The 19,436-nt window shown below is 33.4% G+C and overlaps 1 protein-coding gene across 1 annotated transcript in view; it reads left to right on the plus strand.

Moving 5' to 3' along the window:
* The first annotated feature begins 4,903 nt into the window (after positions 1 to 4,903).
* The window catches only part of LOC134702194 (CAP-Gly domain-containing linker protein 1-like), a 94,195-nt gene continuing 79,662 nt past the window's right edge, over positions 4,904 to 19,436 (plus strand). The window contains exon 1 of the mRNA XM_063563262.1: positions 4,904 to 5,007. Coding sequence (XP_063419332.1) covers positions 5,005 to 5,007 — 3 coding nt within the window. The 5' untranslated portion in view covers positions 4,904 to 5,004. The remainder of the gene's footprint in view (positions 5,008 to 19,436) is intronic.

A 19,436-nucleotide genomic window follows, 5' to 3' on the forward strand; every position in this document is an offset into this window, starting at 1 on the left:
AACGGATCTAAAGTGAACCAATGTAGTTTAAATCGATCTAAATATCCTAATGTTAACGGGGTCTTATAACGCTCTAACATGCTATTCTTGTTAACCTTATTTATTTGGATAAAACTTAAACTAAAATTTAGCCCTCACTTTAATTCAGTAAACCATGTCAGCTGTCTACAAAAAAAGCGAGTTTAGTATCCCCATTTCCATTCTCAATTTTATTTGGTATCAAGTTCAATTCTCCATGCAGAAACGATCATTTTTTTCTGTGTCAAGTAGCATCCTATATTCTTAAAATATTTTCTCGCAAAATGTCTGTACATCAGTGGACATGCAACATTACAACACGTTTACAAATGAAAATCAACACTCGGACTATAGCCGTAAAATTTGACAATAAATGAACAAAAGAAAAGCCCAGGACACAGAGGTTCAAACAATAGACCATCAACTCTGAAAAAAAAAATATAGAAACATGGATCACGAAAAACATGCAGTAGCAACACCAAGAGAGTGAAGAGAACTCATTTTTTTGCAAGACACTTTCCGTAAAAAACAATTTTATATGAAGAAAATCTTTTGTTTCATTTTTTTGTTGTTGAAATTGCTAGCATGAGGCATTTGCCTCGTTTGCCTCAATGTAGTTACGGCCCTGGACTCTTCTGATCGTCTGAAATTGTTTTGTGTATCAGTTCGTATGTAAGCGTAGACGTCATCAACGAATTGCTTTAAAACAATATGTCTATTCGAAATAAGGACCGTGCGATATAATCATGCAAGTAGGATCGGTGTAAACCATATAATGACAATCGCATTTTTATCTATTTCAGGCAAATGTATCTAGCCCCTTTAGGTAACCATAAGACATAAAGATGTTTTCAAACTATTGCTATCGTCTGTCATCGTCTGTTTATTTTTTCCATTTTTTTTTTTTGCCTCTGAAAGTAATTTGCTTATTGTTTCCAGTTTATATTCTAGCTCTGAAAAGACGTACGATGACTTTATCTTTTCTTTTGATATTCTAATACTAGTAATCAGTACAAAGAAAGATAACTCTATTCATTATAAGTGACAATATCTCAAATGTTTTTCATGTTATTAACTAACAATTATAAAAAAAGAACTATCCACAAAAGACCAAAATTACACAAACATTACTAACTATAGGTCACCGTACGGCCTTCAACAATGAGCAAAGCCTATACCGCATAGTCAGCTATAAAAAGCCCAGATAAGACAATGTAAAACAATTCAAACGAGAAAACTAACGGCCTTATTTAAGTCAAAAAATGAACGAAAAACAAATATGCAACATATAAACAAGCGACAACCACTGAATTACAGGCCCCTGATTTATTTATAATCTATAATAAATCTATTTATATACAGAGAATATTAACTATGAAAAAAATTGTTTTCTTTAAAATCACACATCTTAACATTTAACATAATGAATTCTACCAAATATTCTTCTGATAGCTTTTCCATTCAAATTAATAACAATATTACATTAGTACACATAAGAACTGAAGAAGATAGAGAGAAACTAAACAGACTAAAAGCTGCCTATTGGTGAACTTCTGCTGTCGTCTGTTACATGGTCGGTTTGTTGTCTCTTTAACACATTCTCAATTTCCATTCTCAATTTTAAATGATTAGCAGTACACTATCAACAAAATAGAGAATTTTACCAGGCTGATAAATATAAAAGGTTTCCTAACTATGGCATAACATGTAATATGCCATCCAAACAAAAACTCCCTAAACACTCTAAGAAGAGGATAGCACTAAATGTTAGTTTGGCGTAAATCAATTTGAATTTGAGACGATAGGAGAAAATCCAGTAAGAACCCATTTTGGTTCCAAAATATAGCAGTTTTACAAAATTGTTTGGTTGTAAACTTTTAAGATCTTTTAGCTATTAATTGAAAAGTATAATATTTCTGTTAATACATATTTTTGACAATACAATGCACATGCATCCAGTACGAGCACATTTGTCTTAGAAATAGTGCAAGAAGGAGTACTAAGGTTTGTATATGAAGATCACTCAAGCTCATATCAGCAGTTGCTTGAAAAAGGCTAAGATTTCTTCACTGCATATCAAAAGACAAAGAGCAATGGCATTTTAATAATTAATTTATCACCTGTCTGTTTACATGATCATTATGCTAGATTGTACATATCCTTTCAGATATAGTAATAATGTATACTGGATAAAGACTACACCGTTTGGTAAGGAAAGTTTTAAACTTACAGCTACTACTCAATTGTCTACCTGACCATTTTAAAAGGACATAGTTTTTCTCAATTTAGAGTTTCATACAGTCCTAGAACGGTTCGAAATGCTGTTGTGGGTGTTCTGCTTGTAAATAATATGATCATAAGATATTGTTCTAAATGTTTGCCTTAAAGGAGTAGGTTCAGTGAGACCCCTTTTTGATCCCAAAATATAGCAGTTTTACTAAATTGTTAAAATGTAAACTTTTAGTTATTTATTAGATAGTGAAATGCTTCTGCTACATAAATATGGGCTGTTTTGACAATACAATTCACATGTATCGTGTACTAGCACCATGAAGTCATGCTATATTACTGAAAGCCTCACAATTCTAGCTTTTGACTTAAATTTTAGACGGTTTCACACTTGAAAGGGGCTGCATTCGTGTTCATCCTTAATATTAAAATATGAGTTGTATTTAAGTTGGGGATGAACACGGATGCAGCCACTTCCATTCAGTTTGACAAAAAAAAACATCTGAAAAGTGACATTTTTCGGCATATTTGGTAGATTTTTCTTATTTAAGCTTGAATCGGATCGTTTTTAATGACTAAATTAGTTAAAATATTTCACATAAACTAATATACTAACCCCGCCACATTATTTATGTATGTGTCTGTCCCAAGTCAGGAGCCTGTAATTCAGTGGTTGTCGTTTGTTTATGTGTAACATAAAATTGAGAATGGAAATAGGGAATGTGTCAAAGAGACAACAACCCGACCAAATAACAACAGCAGAAGGTCACGAACAGGTCTTCAATGTAGCGAGAAATTCCTGCACCCGGAGGCGTCCTTCAGCTGGCCCCTAAACAAATATATACTAGTTCAGTGATAATGGACGCCATACTAAATTCCAAATTGTACACAAGAAACTAAAATTAAAATAATACAAGACGAACAAAGGCCAGAGGCTCCTGACTTGGGACAGCCGCAAAATTGCAGCGGGGTTAAACATGTTTGTGAGATCTCACCCCCCCCTATACCTCTTACCAATGTAGAAAAGTAAACGCATAACAATACGCACATTAAAATTCAGTTCAAGAGAAGTCCGAGTCTGATGTCAGAAGATGTAACCAATGAAAATAAACAAAATGACAATAATACATAAATAACAACAGACTACTAGCAGTTGACTGACATGCCAGCTCCAGACTTCAATTAAACTGACTGAAAGATTATGATTTCATCATATGAACATCAGGCACAATCCTACCCGTTAGGGGTTTAGTATCATACCATCATAACATATATGAGAAGAACATAACCCGTGTCATACCAACAACTGTTTTAAGTATAAATGTGTTTAGTTCCGATGCAAAGACCTTATCGGTGACTCAATATTAACGCCAAAATATGCAATCTTTAATGACTTGACAACAGTATCGTAATTATATCCCTTCTTAATAAGTCTATTCAAAGGTTTTGTAAGTTTCTGAGGTGAATACTGACACCTTTGAGCTTTATAAAGAATATTTCCATAAAAAATTGGATGTGAAATACCTGAACGTATAAGAAGTCTGCATGTTGAGCTATATTTACGAATGATGTCTTTATACCGATGATAAAATTTAGTAAATGTTTTGACTAGTTTGTGATATCAAAAACCCTGGTGTAATAATTTTTCAGTAATACATAAATTTCTCTCGTTAAAATCTAAAACATTGTTACATACACGAGCGAATCGTACAAGTTGAGATATATAAACACCGTAAGATGGTGACAAGGGAACGTCACCATCTAAAAACGGATAATTAACGATAGGAAATGAAAAATATTCCTTTTTATCATAAATTTTAGTATTCAGCTTTCCGTTAGTGATATAGATATCAAGATCGAGGAAAGGAAAGGGCAGTGGTCATTGTTAGTATTAGCTTTATTTAAAGTAAGTTTAACAGGACAAATTTCATTCATATACATACTGGAGTCGTCATTATTCAGAGCCAAAATATCATCCAAATATCTAAAAGTGTTATTAAATTTGTTTATCACATATTTTGTACTGATATGTACGTTTTTAAAGCTCTCTAGCTTGATATGGAAGTCTAGGGCTGATACCAGGGCCATATGAAAAATGCCATGTAATAATCTTTAATTATTAGATGTTGTGTCGATGAGTCTTTGCTTATTTTTGTCATAAATTGTAACTCATAACAATACAAAAACATGCTTGGGTATGTACTATTTCAATATGACTGTGCTGTTTATATGTGTATAGTGCGTAATGCTTGGGTATGTACTATTTCAATATGCCTGTGCTGTTTATATGCATTTGAAATAATCCTTGATATTCGAGAAACGCTCTCAAGAGATGTTGGAATGTTCTTCATGTGAACCAAACAAAAATAAAAATAAAACTTTCGTGTTCGTATTCAAAAGTTTTGAATAAAGAATCTTTTTATTCACAAAAGTAGGGCCTCGATACTAGGGAAAATAGAAATCAATATAGCGAAAATCAAATGGTTGCTGCCTTACTGATTAATATTTTATTAATCTATTAAATTGGAGAAAAAACCTGCACTGCAGTACACTATGAATTAGTCTATGAAAAAAATCGATGTTTGTGCAATGATTTTACTGTATACATGCTTTTTAAAGATCCAGATGTTGCAAGCAAATCGATCAGATGGGTCTTAGTCACTTTCGCGCATGATCTTCTGTTGATTTGGGGACCAAGCCAGTCTGGATACAAAAATGGAAAGAAAGATTACTTATTCACTGTGACAAGTTCTAAAGATGGTAAAAGTATATTCAGTACCCAAAAACAAAATGTTATTTTTTTTACAAAGTCATTTAGCTTCTTTTTACATTCTTTATATGATAGACAAAAAAGGGGGAGTAATAAAAATTATGTGTATTGCCAGTGACAAATATTTCATGCCTGTTGTTGAAATATGTGGCTTATGTAGCAGATTACTTCTGAACAAAAGCAAGATATAATATTTTAATGTTTGGTTCACTGTAATTCAACTTATTTTATCTATAAAAATAGATTATATGTTACAACTTACATACAGTTAAATAAGTTCAAATTAGACAAATAATATGAAATATCAATACTGAAAATTTAAAAAGCACCTCATAAAAAAAATAAAAGTTACTCTAAGGTGCTGTACATACACATGGAAATTAAAACAAATCAATGACAACAACATAAAACATCAGATTCAAATACTGAAATAAAAACAGCAAAAATGCCTAACATGAAAAAAAGTCAATACGAAAACGTATTACATGTACAATTTAACAGTATATTTAAACAAATATTAGAAATTATTGATCTAGGTTAAAATCATGCAAAACCAGCAAAAACTCTAAAATGACATTCAATAAGTTGCATTAAAAGTGGGTACATGACAAGCAGAAATATGAAAAGAAAACACAAAATATTGTCCCAAGTGTTGAACTACACATCCCTGTTACCTCTTCTTACAATCTATATTCTTAGAGACTCAGTGATATTGTTGGCTTTTTTCAAAACTACCTCTACCCTTTTTTATTGGGAAAATATGCGTAATTTTCAACAAATTGGGAAATTTAGAATAAACCATGAATTTGACTGAAACTTCAATTTACAGACCCCCTTTCAAGAGTCAAACCCTGCTTTGAAATAAGACCCCTTTTTGTCAGTGATGATACATAAATAGAACCTCAAATCTGCCCATACAGTCATTTTAGGCATGACAAATGTATAAATGAGTGTTTTTCAGTTTGTAATCATGCACAATTACTACTGAGACTGCACTGTTTGGGGAAAAAGTTGTCTTTTTGGGAAACATTTTTAGCCATTTTTTTTTCAAATTGGGATTCTTCTCCAGGGGAAAAAAAAAAGCCTTTATTCTCCACTAATTTAAGGCAAACAATATCACTGAGACTAATTGCCATGTTGTACATAATACTTATTACAGCAGATTTCAGTCAGTATGTAGCTAATGGTAATATCTTTGGTTAGCTTGTTTGTTAGCTGAACTGTGAAACAAGCACTGTTAAAGTTAGACTGATTCCCTTATAGTTACCTATTTTTTTCTCCAATTTGAATTAGTTTAGATTGTCAGAGTTATTAACACCTTTGAACATTATTTTTTATCATTAAGTTTCTTCTAGTTATTATTTTATTTTTGGGTATTGTATATATATATATGTAACATATTTGGAAGCTGTAATTATCAAATAAATAAGCAGATTTTTTTAAAAGAAAATCAAAGGAATTAAAATTTAATTGTTAACCCATATACAAATCTACAAATATTATTATTGGCACAAACTCATTAACAATAAATGGTTAAGACCTATAATTACATACATATAAATATAGTAATTGACATGGTAGAATGAAAAGCTACATATTTATATATCATATTCATGATATTAGTTCAGCATTTGAAGTATTTCTTATATTTAGACACTGATATGAAAGAGGAAGCAGTGTCAGATCCAGCCATTTAAAAAAAAAGGGGGAGGGGGGTTCCAACTATGTGTCCCCATTCAAATACATTGATCTTCCAGTTCCAACTATGTGTCCCCATTCAAAAACATTGATCTTCCAAATGAAAAAAAGAGGGATTCCAACCCCAGGAACCCTCCTCAGATCTGCTCCTGGGAAGACAGTCTCATCGCTGGGTTTTAATTAAAACATTAATTTTATTTTCTAATATTTCTTGTTATGAGGTACATCTGCTACATTGTAATAAGAAATGAATTTCCCCTCATTTTTACAGACACAAGTGTGAGGAAAATTTCTTGAAAAAGAATGCACAATTAAGGTTAAATAATTTCCCATCAATAATTTTTTGCATTAAGTAAACTATCTATGCCATAGAGAAATCAAGTTATAGTAGAATTAATACTGAAATAGTTTTGTCTATCTGCAATACTTCTTTCAAGACATACATAGTAAGACTCACTTCAAGCTTTCATACATAGTAAGACTCACTACAAGATTTCATACTTAGTAAGACTCACTTCAAGCTTTCATACATAGTAAGACTCACTTCAAGCTTTCATACATAGTAAGACTCACTACAAGCTTTCATACATAGTAAGACTCACTACAAGCTTTCATACATAGTAAGACTCACTTCAAGCTTTCATACATAGTAAGACTCACTACAAGCTTTCATACAAAGTAAGACTCACTTCAAGCTTTCATACATAGTAAGACTCACTACAAGCTTTCATACATAGTAAGACTCACTACAAGCTTTCATACAAAGTAAGACTCACAACAAGCTTTCATACATAGTAAGACTCACTACAAGCTTTCATTCATAGGTAGACTCACTACAAGCTTTCATACATAGTAAGACTCACTACAAGCTTTCATACATAGTAAGACTCACTAAGACTCACTACAAGCTTTCATACATAGTAAGACTCACTACAAGCTTTCATACATAGTAAGACTCACTACAAGCTTTCATACATAGTAAGACTCACTACAAGCTTTCATACATAGTAAGACTCACTACAAGCTTTCATACATAGTAAGACTCACTACAAGCTTTCATACATAGTAAGACTCACTACAAGCTTTCATATATAGTTAGACTCACTACAAGCTTTCATACATAGTAAGACTCACTACAAGCTTTCATACAAAGTAAGACTCACTACAAGCTTTCATACATAGTGAGACTCACTACAAGCTTTCATACATAGTGAGACTCACTTCAAGCTTTCATACATAGTGAGACTCACTACAAGCTTTCATACATAGTAAGACTCACTACAAGCTTTCATACATAGTAAGACTCACTACAAGCTTTCATACATAGTAAGACTCACTTCAAGCTTTCATACATAGTAAGACTCACTACAAGCTTTCATACATAGTAAGACTCACTTCAAGCTTTCATACATAGTAAGACTCACTACAAGCTTTCATACATAGTAAGACTCACTTCAAGCTTTCATACATAGTGAGACTCACTACAAGCTTTCATACATAGTGAGACTCACTTCAAGCTTTCATACATAGTAAGACTCACTACAAGCTTTCATACATAGTAAGACTCACTACAAGCTTTCATACATAGTAAGACTCACTACAAGCTTTCATACAAAGTAAGACTCACTTTAAGCTTTCATACATAGTAAGACTCACTACAAGCTTTCATACATAGTAAGACTCACTACAAGCTTTCATACATAGTAAGACTCACTTCAAGCTTTCATACAAAGTAAGACTCACTACAAGCTTTCATACATAGTAAGACTCACTTCAAGCTTTCATACAAAGTAAGACTCACTACAAGCTTTCATACATAGTAAGACTCACTTCAAGCTTTCATTCATAGTAAGACTCACTACAAGCTTTCATACATAGTAAGACTCACTACAAGCTTTCATACATAGTAAGACTCACTACAAGCTTTCATACTGTATAGTACGACTCACTACAAGCTTTCATACATAGTGAGACTCACTACAAGCTTTCATACATAGTAAGACTCACTACAAGCTTTCATACATAGTAAGACTCACTTCAAGCTTTCATACATAGTAAGACTCACTACAAGCTTTCATACATAGTAAGACTCACTTCAAGCTTTCATACATAGTGAGACTCACTACAAGCTTTCATACATAGTAAGACTCACTACAAGCTTTCATACATAGTAAGACTCACTACAAGCTTTCATACATAGTAAGACTCACTTCAAGCTTTCATACATAGTGAGACTCACTACAAGCTTTCATACATAGTAAGACTCACTACAAACTACAAGCTTTCATACAAAGTAAGACTCACTTCAAGCTTTCATACATAGTAAGACTCACTACAAGCTTTCATACATAGTAAGACTCACTACAAGCTTTCGTACATAGTAAGACTCACTACAAGCTTTCATACATAGTAAGACTCACTTCAAGCTTTCATACATAGTAAGACTCACTACAAGCTTTCATACATAGTAAGACTCACTACAAGCTTTCATACATAGTAAGACTCACTTTAAGCTTTCATACATAGTAAGACTCACTACAAGCTTTCATACATAGTAAGACTCACTACAAGCTTTCATACATAGTAAGACTCACTTCAAGCTTTCATACATAGTAAGACTCACTACAAGCTTTCATACATAGTAAGAGTCACTTCAAGCTTTCATACATAGTAAGACTCACTACAAGCTTTCATACATAGTAAGACTCACTACAAGCTTTTATACAAAGTAAGACTCACTTTAAGCTTTCATACATAGTAAGACTCACTTCAAGCTTTCATACATAGTAAGACTCACTTCAAGCTTTCATACAAAGTAAGACTCACTACAAGCTTTCATACATAGTAAGACTCACTACAAGCTTTCATACATAGTAAGACTCACTACAAGCTTTCATACATAGTAAGACTCACTACAAGCTTTCATACATAGTAAGACTCACTACAAGCTTTCATACATAGTAAGACTCACTACAAGCTTTCATACATAGTAAGACTCACTTCAAGCTTTCATACATAGTAAGACTCACTACAAGCTTTCATACATAGTAAGACTCACTTCAAGCTTTCATACATAGTAAGACTCACTACAAGCTTTCATACTGTATAGTAAGACTCACTACAAGCTTTCATACATAGTGAGACTCACTACAAGCTTTCATACATAGTAAGACTCACTACAAGCTTTCATACATAGTAAGACTCACTTCAAGCTTTCATACATAGTAAGACTCACTACAAGCTTTCATACATAGTAAGACTCACTTCAAGCTTTCATACATAGTGAGACTCACTACAAGCTTTCATACATAGTAAGACTCACTACAAGCTTTCATACATAGTAAGACTCACTACAAGCTTTCATACATAGTAAGACTCACTTCAAGCTTTCATACATAGTGAGACTCACTACAAGCTTTCATACATAGTAAGACTCACTACAAACTACAAGCTTTCATACAAAGTAAGACTCACTTCAAGCTTTCATACATAGTAAGACTCACTACAAGCTTTCATACATAGTAAGACTCACTACAAGCTTTCGTACATAGGTAGACTCACTTCAAGATTTCATACATAGTAAGACTCACTACAAGCTTTCATACATAGTAAGACTCACTACAAGCTTTCATACATAGTAAGACTCACTTCAAGCTTTCATACATAGTAAGACTCACTACAAGCTTTCATACATAGTACGACTCACTACAAGCTTTCATACATAGTAAGACTCACTACAAGCTTTCATACATAGTAAGACTCACTACAAGCTTTCGTACATAGTGAGACTCACTACAAGCTTTCGTACATAGTGAGACTCACTACAAGCTTTCGTACATAGTGAGACTCACTTTCAGCTTTCATACATAGTAAGACTCACTTTAAGCTTTCATACATAGTGAGACTCACTACAAGCTTTCATACATAGTAAGACTCACTACAAGCTTTCGTACATAGTAAGACTCACTACAAGCTTTCATACATAGTAAGACTCACTTTAAGCTTTCATACAAAGTAAGACTCACTACAAGCTTTCATACAAAGTAAGACTCACTACAAGCTTTCATACAAAGTAAGACTCACTACAAGCTTTCATACATAGTAAGACTCACTTTAAGCTTTCATACATAGTAAGACTCACTACAAGCTTTCATACATAGTAAGACTCACTACAAGCTTTCATACATAGTAAGACTCACTACAAGCTTTCATTCATAGGTAGACTCACTACAAGCTTTCATTCATAGGTAGACTCACTACAAGCTTTCATACATAGTGAGACTCACTACAAGCTTTCATACATAGTGAGACTCACTACAAGCTTTCATACATAGTAAGACTCACTTCAAGCTTTCATACATAGTAAGACTCACTTTAAGCTTTCATACATAGTAAGACTCACTACAAGCTTTCATACATAGTAAGACTCACTACAAGCTTTCATACATAGTGAGACTCACTACAAGCTTTCATACATAGTGAGACTCACTACAAGCTTTCATACATAGTGAGACTCACTACAAGCTTTCATACATAGTAAGACTCACTACAAGCTTTCATACAAAGTAAGACTCTTTACAAGCTTTCATACATAGTAAGACTCACTACAAGCTTTCATACATAGTAAGACTCACTACAAGCTTTCATACATAGTAAGACTCACTACAAGCTTTCATTCATAGGTAGACTCACTACAAGCTTTCATACATAGTAAGACTCACTACAAGCTTTCATACAAAGTAAGACTCACTACAAGCTTTCATACAAAGTAAGACTCACTACAAGCTTTCATACATAGTGAGACTCACTACAAGCTTTCATACATAGTGAGACTCACTACAAGCTTTCATACATAGTGAGACTCACTACAAGCTTTCATACATAGTAAGACTCACTACAAGCTTTCATACAAAGTAAGACTCTTTACAAGCTTTCATACATAGTAAGACTCACTACAAGCTTTCATACATAGTAAGACTCACTACAAGCTTTCATACATAGTAAGACTCACTACAAGCTTTCATTCATAGGTAGACTCACTACAAGCTTTCATACATAGAAAGACTCACTACAAGCTTTCATACAAAGTAAGACTCACTACAAGCTTTCATACAAAGTAAGACTCACTACAAGCTTTCATACATAGTAAGACTCACTTCAAGCTTTCATACATAGTAAGACTCACTTCAAGCTTTCATACATAGTAAGACTCACTTCAAGCTTTCATACATAGTAAGACTCACTTCAAGCTTTCATACATAGTAAGACTCACTACAAGCTTTCGTACATAGTAAGACTCACTACAAGCTTTCGTACATAGTAAGACTCACTACAAGCTTTCATACATAGTAAGACTCACTTCAAGCTTTCATACATAGTAAGACTCACTACAAGCTTTCATACATAGTAAGACTCACTACAAGCTTTCATACATAGTAAGACTCACTTTAAGCTTTCATACATAGTAAGACTCACTACAAGCTTTCATACATAGTAAGACTCACTACAAGCTTTCATACATAGTAAGACTCACTTCAAGCTTTCATACATAGTAAGACTCACTACAAGCTTTCATACATAGTAAGACTCACTTCAAGCTTTCATACATAGTAAGACTCACTACAAGCTTTCATACATAGTAAGACTCACTACAAGCTTTTATACAAAGTAAGACTCACTTTAAGCTTTCATACATAGTAAGACTCACTTCAAGCTTTCATACATAGTAAGACTCACTTCAAGCTTTCATACAAAGTAAGACTCACTACAAGCTTTCATACATAGTAAGACTCACTACAAGCTTTCATACATAGAAAGACTCACTACAAGCTTTCATACATAGTAAGACTCACTACAAGCTTTCATACATAGTAAGACTCACTACAAGCTTTCATACATAGTAAGACTCACTACAAGCTTTCATACATAGTAAGACTCACTTCAAGCTTTCATACATAGTAAGACTCACTACAAGCTTTCATACATAGTAAGACTCACTTCAAGCTTTCATACATAGTAAGACTCACTACAAGCTTTCATACATAGTAAGACTCACTACAAGCTTTCATACATAGTAAGACTCACTACAAGCTTTCATACTGTATAGTAAGACTCACTACAAGCTTTCATACATAGTGAGACTCACTACAAGCTTTCATACATAGTAAGACTCACTACAAGCTTTCATACATAGTAAGACTCACTTCAAGCTTTCATACATAGTAAGACTCACTACAAGCTTTCATACACAGTAAGACTCACTTCAAGCTTTCATACTTAGTGAGACTCACTACAAGCTTTCATACATAGTAAGACTCACTACAAGCTTTCATACATAGTAAGACTCACTACAAGCTTTCATACATAGTAAGACTCACTTCAAGCTTTCATACATAGTGAGACTCACTACAAGCTTTCATACATAGTAAGACTCACTACAAACTACAAGCTTTCATACAAAGTAAGACTCACTTCAAGCTTTCATACATAGTAAGACTCACTACAAGTTTTCATACATAGTGAGACTCACTACAAGCTTTCATACATAGTGAGACTCACTACAAGCTTTCATACATAGTAAGACTCACTTCAAGCTTTCATACATAGTAAGACTCACTTTAAGCTTTCATACATAGTAAGACTCACTACAAGCTTTCATACATAGTAAGACTCACTACAAGCTTTCATACATAGTGAGACTCACTACAAGCTTTCATACATAGTGAGACTCACTACAAGCTTTCATACATAGTGAGACTCACTACAAGCTTTCATACATAGTAAGACTCACTACAAGCTTTCATACAAAGTAAGACTCTTTACAAGCTTTCATACATAGTAAGACTCACTACAAGCTTTCATACATAGTAAGACTCACTACAAGCTTTCATACATAGTAAGACTCACTACAAGCTTTCATTCATAGGTAGACTCACTACAAGCTTTCATACATAGTAAGACTCACTACAAGCTTTCATACAAAGTAAGACTCACTACAAGCTTTCATACAAAGTAAGACTCACTACAAGCTTTCATACATAGTGAGACTCACTACAAGCTTTCATACATAGTGAGACTCACTACAAGCTTTCATACATAGTGAGACTCACTACAAGCTTTCATACATAGTAAGACTCACTACAAGCTTTCATACAAAGTAAGACTCTTTACAAGCTTTCATACATAGTAAGACTCACTACAAGCTTTCATACATAGTAAGACTCACTACAAGCTTTCATACATAGTAAGACTCACTACAAGCTTTCATTCATAGGTAGACTCACTACAAGCTTTCATACATAGAAAGACTCACTACAAGCTTTCATACAAAGTAAGACTCACTACAAGCTTTCATACAAAGTAAGACTCACTACAAGCTTTCATACATAGTAAGACTCACTTCAAGCTTTCATACATAGTAAGACTCACTTCAAGCTTTCATACATAGTAAGACTCACTTCAAGCTTTCATACATAGTAAGACTCACTTCAAGCTTTCATACATAGTAAGACTCACTACAAGCTTTCGTACATAGTAAGACTCACTACAAGCTTTCGTACATAGTAAGACTCACTACAAGCTTTCATACATAGTAAGACTCACTTCAAGCTTTCATACATAGTAAGACTCACTACAAGCTTTCATACATAGTAAGACTCACTACAAGCTTTCATACATAGTAAGACTCACTTTAAGCTTTCATACATAGTAAGACTCACTACAAGCTTTCATACATAGTAAGACTCACTACAAGCTTTCATACATAGTAAGACTCACTTCAAGCTTTCATACATAGTAAGACTCACTACAAGCTTTCATACATAGTAAGACTCACTTCAAGCTTTCATACATAGTAAGACTCACTACAAGCTTTCATACATAGTAAGACTCACTACAAGCTTTTATACAAAGTAAGACTCACTTTAAGCTTTCATACATAGTAAGACTCACTTCAAGCTTTCATACATAGTAAGACTCACTTCAAGCTTTCATACAAAGTAAGACTCACTACAAGCTTTCATACATAGTAAGACTCACTACAAGCTTTCATACATAGAAAGACTCACTACAAGCTTTCATACATAGTAAGACTCACTACAAGCTTTCATACATAGTAAGACTCACTACAAGCTTTCATACATAGTAAGACTCACTACAAGCTTTCATACATAGTAAGACTCACTTCAAGCTTTCATACATAGTAAGACTCACTACAAGCTTTCATACATAGTAAGACTCACTTCAAGCTTTCATACATAGTAAGACTCACTACAAGCTTTCATACATAGTAAGACTCACTACAAGCTTTCATACTGTATAGTAAGACTCACTACAAGCTTTCATACATAGTGAGACTCACTACAAGCTTTCATACATAGTAAGACTCACTACAAGCTTTCATACATAGTAAGACTCACTTCAAGCTTTCATACATAGTAAGACTCACTACAAGCTTTCATACACAGTAAGACTCACTTCAAGCTTTCATACTTAGTGAGACTCACTACAAGCTTTCATACATAGTAAGACTCACTACAAGCTTTCATACATAGTAAGACTCACTACAAGCTTTCATACATAGTAAGACTCACTTCAAGCTTTCATACATAGTGAGACTCACTACAAGCTTTCATACATAGTAAGACTCACTACAAACTACAAGCTTTCATACAAAGTAAGACTCACTTCAAGCTTTCATACATAGTAAGACTCACTACAAGCTTTCATACATAGTAAGACTCACTACAAGCTTTCGTACATAGGTAGACTCACTACAAGATTTCATACATAGTAAGACTCACTACAAGCTTTCATACATAGTAAGACTCACTACAAGCTTTCATACATAGTAAGACTCACTTCAAGCTTTCATACATAGTAAGACTCACTACAAGCTTTCATACATAGTAAGACTCACTACAAGCTTTCATACATAGTAAGACTCACTACAAGCTTTCATACATAGTAAGACTCACTACAAGCTTTCGTACATAGTGAGACTCACTACAAGCTTTCGTACATAGTGAGACTCACTACAAGCTTTCGTACATAGTGAGACTCACTTTAAGCTTTCATACATAGTAAGACTCACTTTAAGCTTTCATACATAGTAAGACTCACTACAAGCTTTCATACATAGTAAGACTCACTACAAGCTTTCGTACATAGTAAGACTCACTACAAGCTTTCATACATAGTAAGACTCACTTTAAGCTTTCATACAATTCATACATAGTAAGACTCACTACAAGCTTTCATTCATAGGTAGACTCACTACAAGCTTTCATTCATAGGTAGACTCACTACAAGCTTTCATACATAGTGAGACTCACTACAAGCTTTCATACATAGTGAGACTCACTACAAGCTTTCATACATAGTAAGACTCACTTCAAGCTTTCATACATAGTAAGACTCACTTTAAGCTTTCATACATAGTAAGACTCACTACAAGCTTTCATACATAGTAAGACTCACTACAAGCTTTCATACATAGTGAGACTCACTACAAGCTTTCATACATAGTGAGACTCACTACAAGCTTTCATACATAGTAAGACTCACTACAAGCTTTCATACAAAGTAAGACTCACTACAAGCTTTCATACATAGTAAGACTCACTACAAGCTTTCATACATAGTAAGACTCACTACAAGCTTTCATACATAGTAAGACTCACTACAAGCTTTCAGTCATAGGTAGACTCACTACAAGCTTTCATACATAGTAAGACTCACTACAAGCTTTCATACAAAGTAAGACTCACTACAAGCTTTCATACAAAGTAAGACTCACTACAAGCTTTCATACATAGTAAGACTCACTACAAGCTTTCATACATAGTAAGACTCACTTCAAGCTTTCATACATAGTAAGACTCACTACAAGCTTTCATACATAGTAAGACTCACTTCAAGCTTTCATACATAGTAAGACTCACTTCAAGCTTTCGTACATAGTAAGACTCACTACAAGCTTTCGTACATAGTAAGACTCACTACAAGCTTTCGTACATAGTAAGACTCACTACAAGCTTTCATACATAGTAAGACTCACTTCAAGCTTTCATACATAGTAAGACTCACTACAAGCTTTCATACATAGTAAGACTCACTACAAGCTTTCATACATAGTAAGACTCACTTTAAGCTTTCATACATAGTAAGACTCACTACAAGCTTTCATACATAGTAAGACTCACTACAAGCTTTCATACATAGTAAGACTCACTTCAAGCTTTCATACATAGTAAGACTCACTACAAGCTTTCATACATAGTAAGACTCACTTCAAGCTTTCATACATAGTAAGACTCACTACAAGCTTTCATACATAGTAAGACTCACTACAAGCTTTTATACAAAGTAAGACTCACTTTAAGCTTTCATACATAGTAAGACTCACTTCAAGCTTTCATACATAGTAAGACTCACTTCAAGCTTTCATACAAAGTAAGACTCACTACAAGCTTTCATACATAGTAAGACTCACTACAAGCTTTCATACATAGTAAGACTCACTACAAGCTTTCATACATAGTAAGACTCACTACAAGCTTTCATACATAGTAAGACTCACTACAAGCTTTCATACATAGTAAGACTCACTACAAGCTTTCATACATAGTAAGACTCACTACAAGCTTTCATTCATAGGTAGACTCACTACAAGCTTTCATACATAGTAAGACTCACTACAAGCTTTCATACATAGTAAGACTCACTACAAGCTTTCATACATAGTAAGACTCACTACAAGCTTTCATACATAGTAAGACTCACTACAAGCTTTCATACAAAGTAAGACTCACTACAAGCTTTCATACAAAGTAAGACTCACTTCAAGCTTTCATACATAGTAAGACTCACTACAAGCTTTCATACATAGTAAGACTCACTACAAGCTTTCATACATAGTAAGACTCACTACAAGCTTTCATACATAGTGAGACTCACTACAAGCTTTCATACATAGTAAGACTCACTTCAAGCTTTCATACATAGTAAGACTCACTTCAAATGCTTGCCATCATAGATAATTGACCAATTTAATACCAGTATAAAATTCTTTCATGAGCAGTAGGACTTTGTCTTTTTGGACCAACTAGCCTGTAGTAGCCATAAGGACACCTTGTGGAATGACACTTATCTCAGACAATATGTTTGATTATTAAGTTCAGGGGCGGATCCAGGAGAATAAGAGGGTGGGACAATTTGATTTTTTGTTTATGTTAAAATTATGGAAATATTCATTTTTAAACTGAGGACAACCAATTGCTTTTAGAATTTAAGGAAGAGGGCACAGGGGTCTGCCCCACCTGAAATCTTTCTTTGAAGTTGGATTGTTTGTCATAAAGTATTTTTTATCCAAATATGTATCCAATTTAGTTCTTAAGTCATATTCATAAAAGGTCTGAAGAAATGGTTATATAAGTTGTAATATCCCAGTTTTTCCCCTAAAACCATTCAAGCTTACATCAATGTCAGTATGTCTTTATAATAATCGTAAATTTCTTTATGATTTAACAAATGCGTTTACATATTTAATGTATCTATGAAGCCATTACAATATTAGGATGACAAGAAGCATGTTGTACGAGTGTGACACTGCTCTCAATTAGATGAAAGTAAGTCTACAATACATGCTTTGCTTTAGGCAGTCAATAGTTGCAATACATGAACATGATCAAATTAATTGTCTTCCTGACCCACGCTTGATTATCAATACTTCGAGCTTAAACTGGCTTTACAAATGGACTTTACTTAATCCATTTGTGTCAATGTTGATATTGTTTATCTTAAAAAGTGTGGTATTTAAATGTCTTCAATTGTTCGAGGGGTTGGAAAGAAAATGCGCGGTAAAGGACATGTGACAAAAATTTTGTCTTTATCATATTAAAAACCACTGTAAATTAAATTGGTATTAGGATTAAAGTAAGGTGTTAAAAAGTAAGTTAAAACTTTGTTTTTTTATCTAAATATAAGTCAACAACTTTAAACAACAATTTACAGGCTTGAATTGGTAATAGTTTGGTTGTAATTTTTGTATGTTTTAAACTTTAAATTTGATTTATTAGCCATATCATATTTTTTTATTTAATGATATTCTGATAGCTATTGTGGAAAAAAGTCTTTCGATTCTGTGTGATTTATCTAATATTGAGTTATTCAAATTGTTTTATTTCAATTCATCTAGTTGGAAGTTTAAAATATGATTCTAGTATTGTTGATAATTTTAGTAGGAAAAGGATTAGCAAGCGCTTTATCTGACTTATAATAATTAAGATGTTTATTGAATTCATTTATATCTAGAGAAAAAAAAATGAACATATATATTCTGTTGGAGGTCTATGTTGACCTCCAGATGACTTTTTGTGTTTTTTGTGTTTTTGGGTTGCTGTTTCATTGGTATATTTGTAACTGTTGGTGAGAGATGTTGTTTGCTCCCGATCCTGGTGTAGGAACAACAATATTGAGAGGGCCATTGTATATCTAACATCTTTTTGACTTTATATCATACCTGTGGATAAGCCTAAGAAAATTTAATAGTGGGTCTTTATGCAACCATAAAAAGCTTTAAGTAGATGGTACAATTTTAAGGCAGTTGTCGCTTCATGTACCACTTACAGTTAACATGGTTTTGAATACAATGTATATAGAAAGCACACCGTGCCCTCTTTATTTTGGCTCGCTAGAACACCGAAAGGAAATACTTTTCGGG

Source organism: Mytilus trossulus, unplaced genomic scaffold, assembly GCF_036588685.1.
Source record: "Mytilus trossulus isolate FHL-02 unplaced genomic scaffold, PNRI_Mtr1.1.1.hap1 h1tg000424l__unscaffolded, whole genome shotgun sequence".
Classification (NCBI taxonomy): domain Eukaryota; kingdom Metazoa; phylum Mollusca; class Bivalvia; order Mytilida; family Mytilidae; genus Mytilus; species Mytilus trossulus.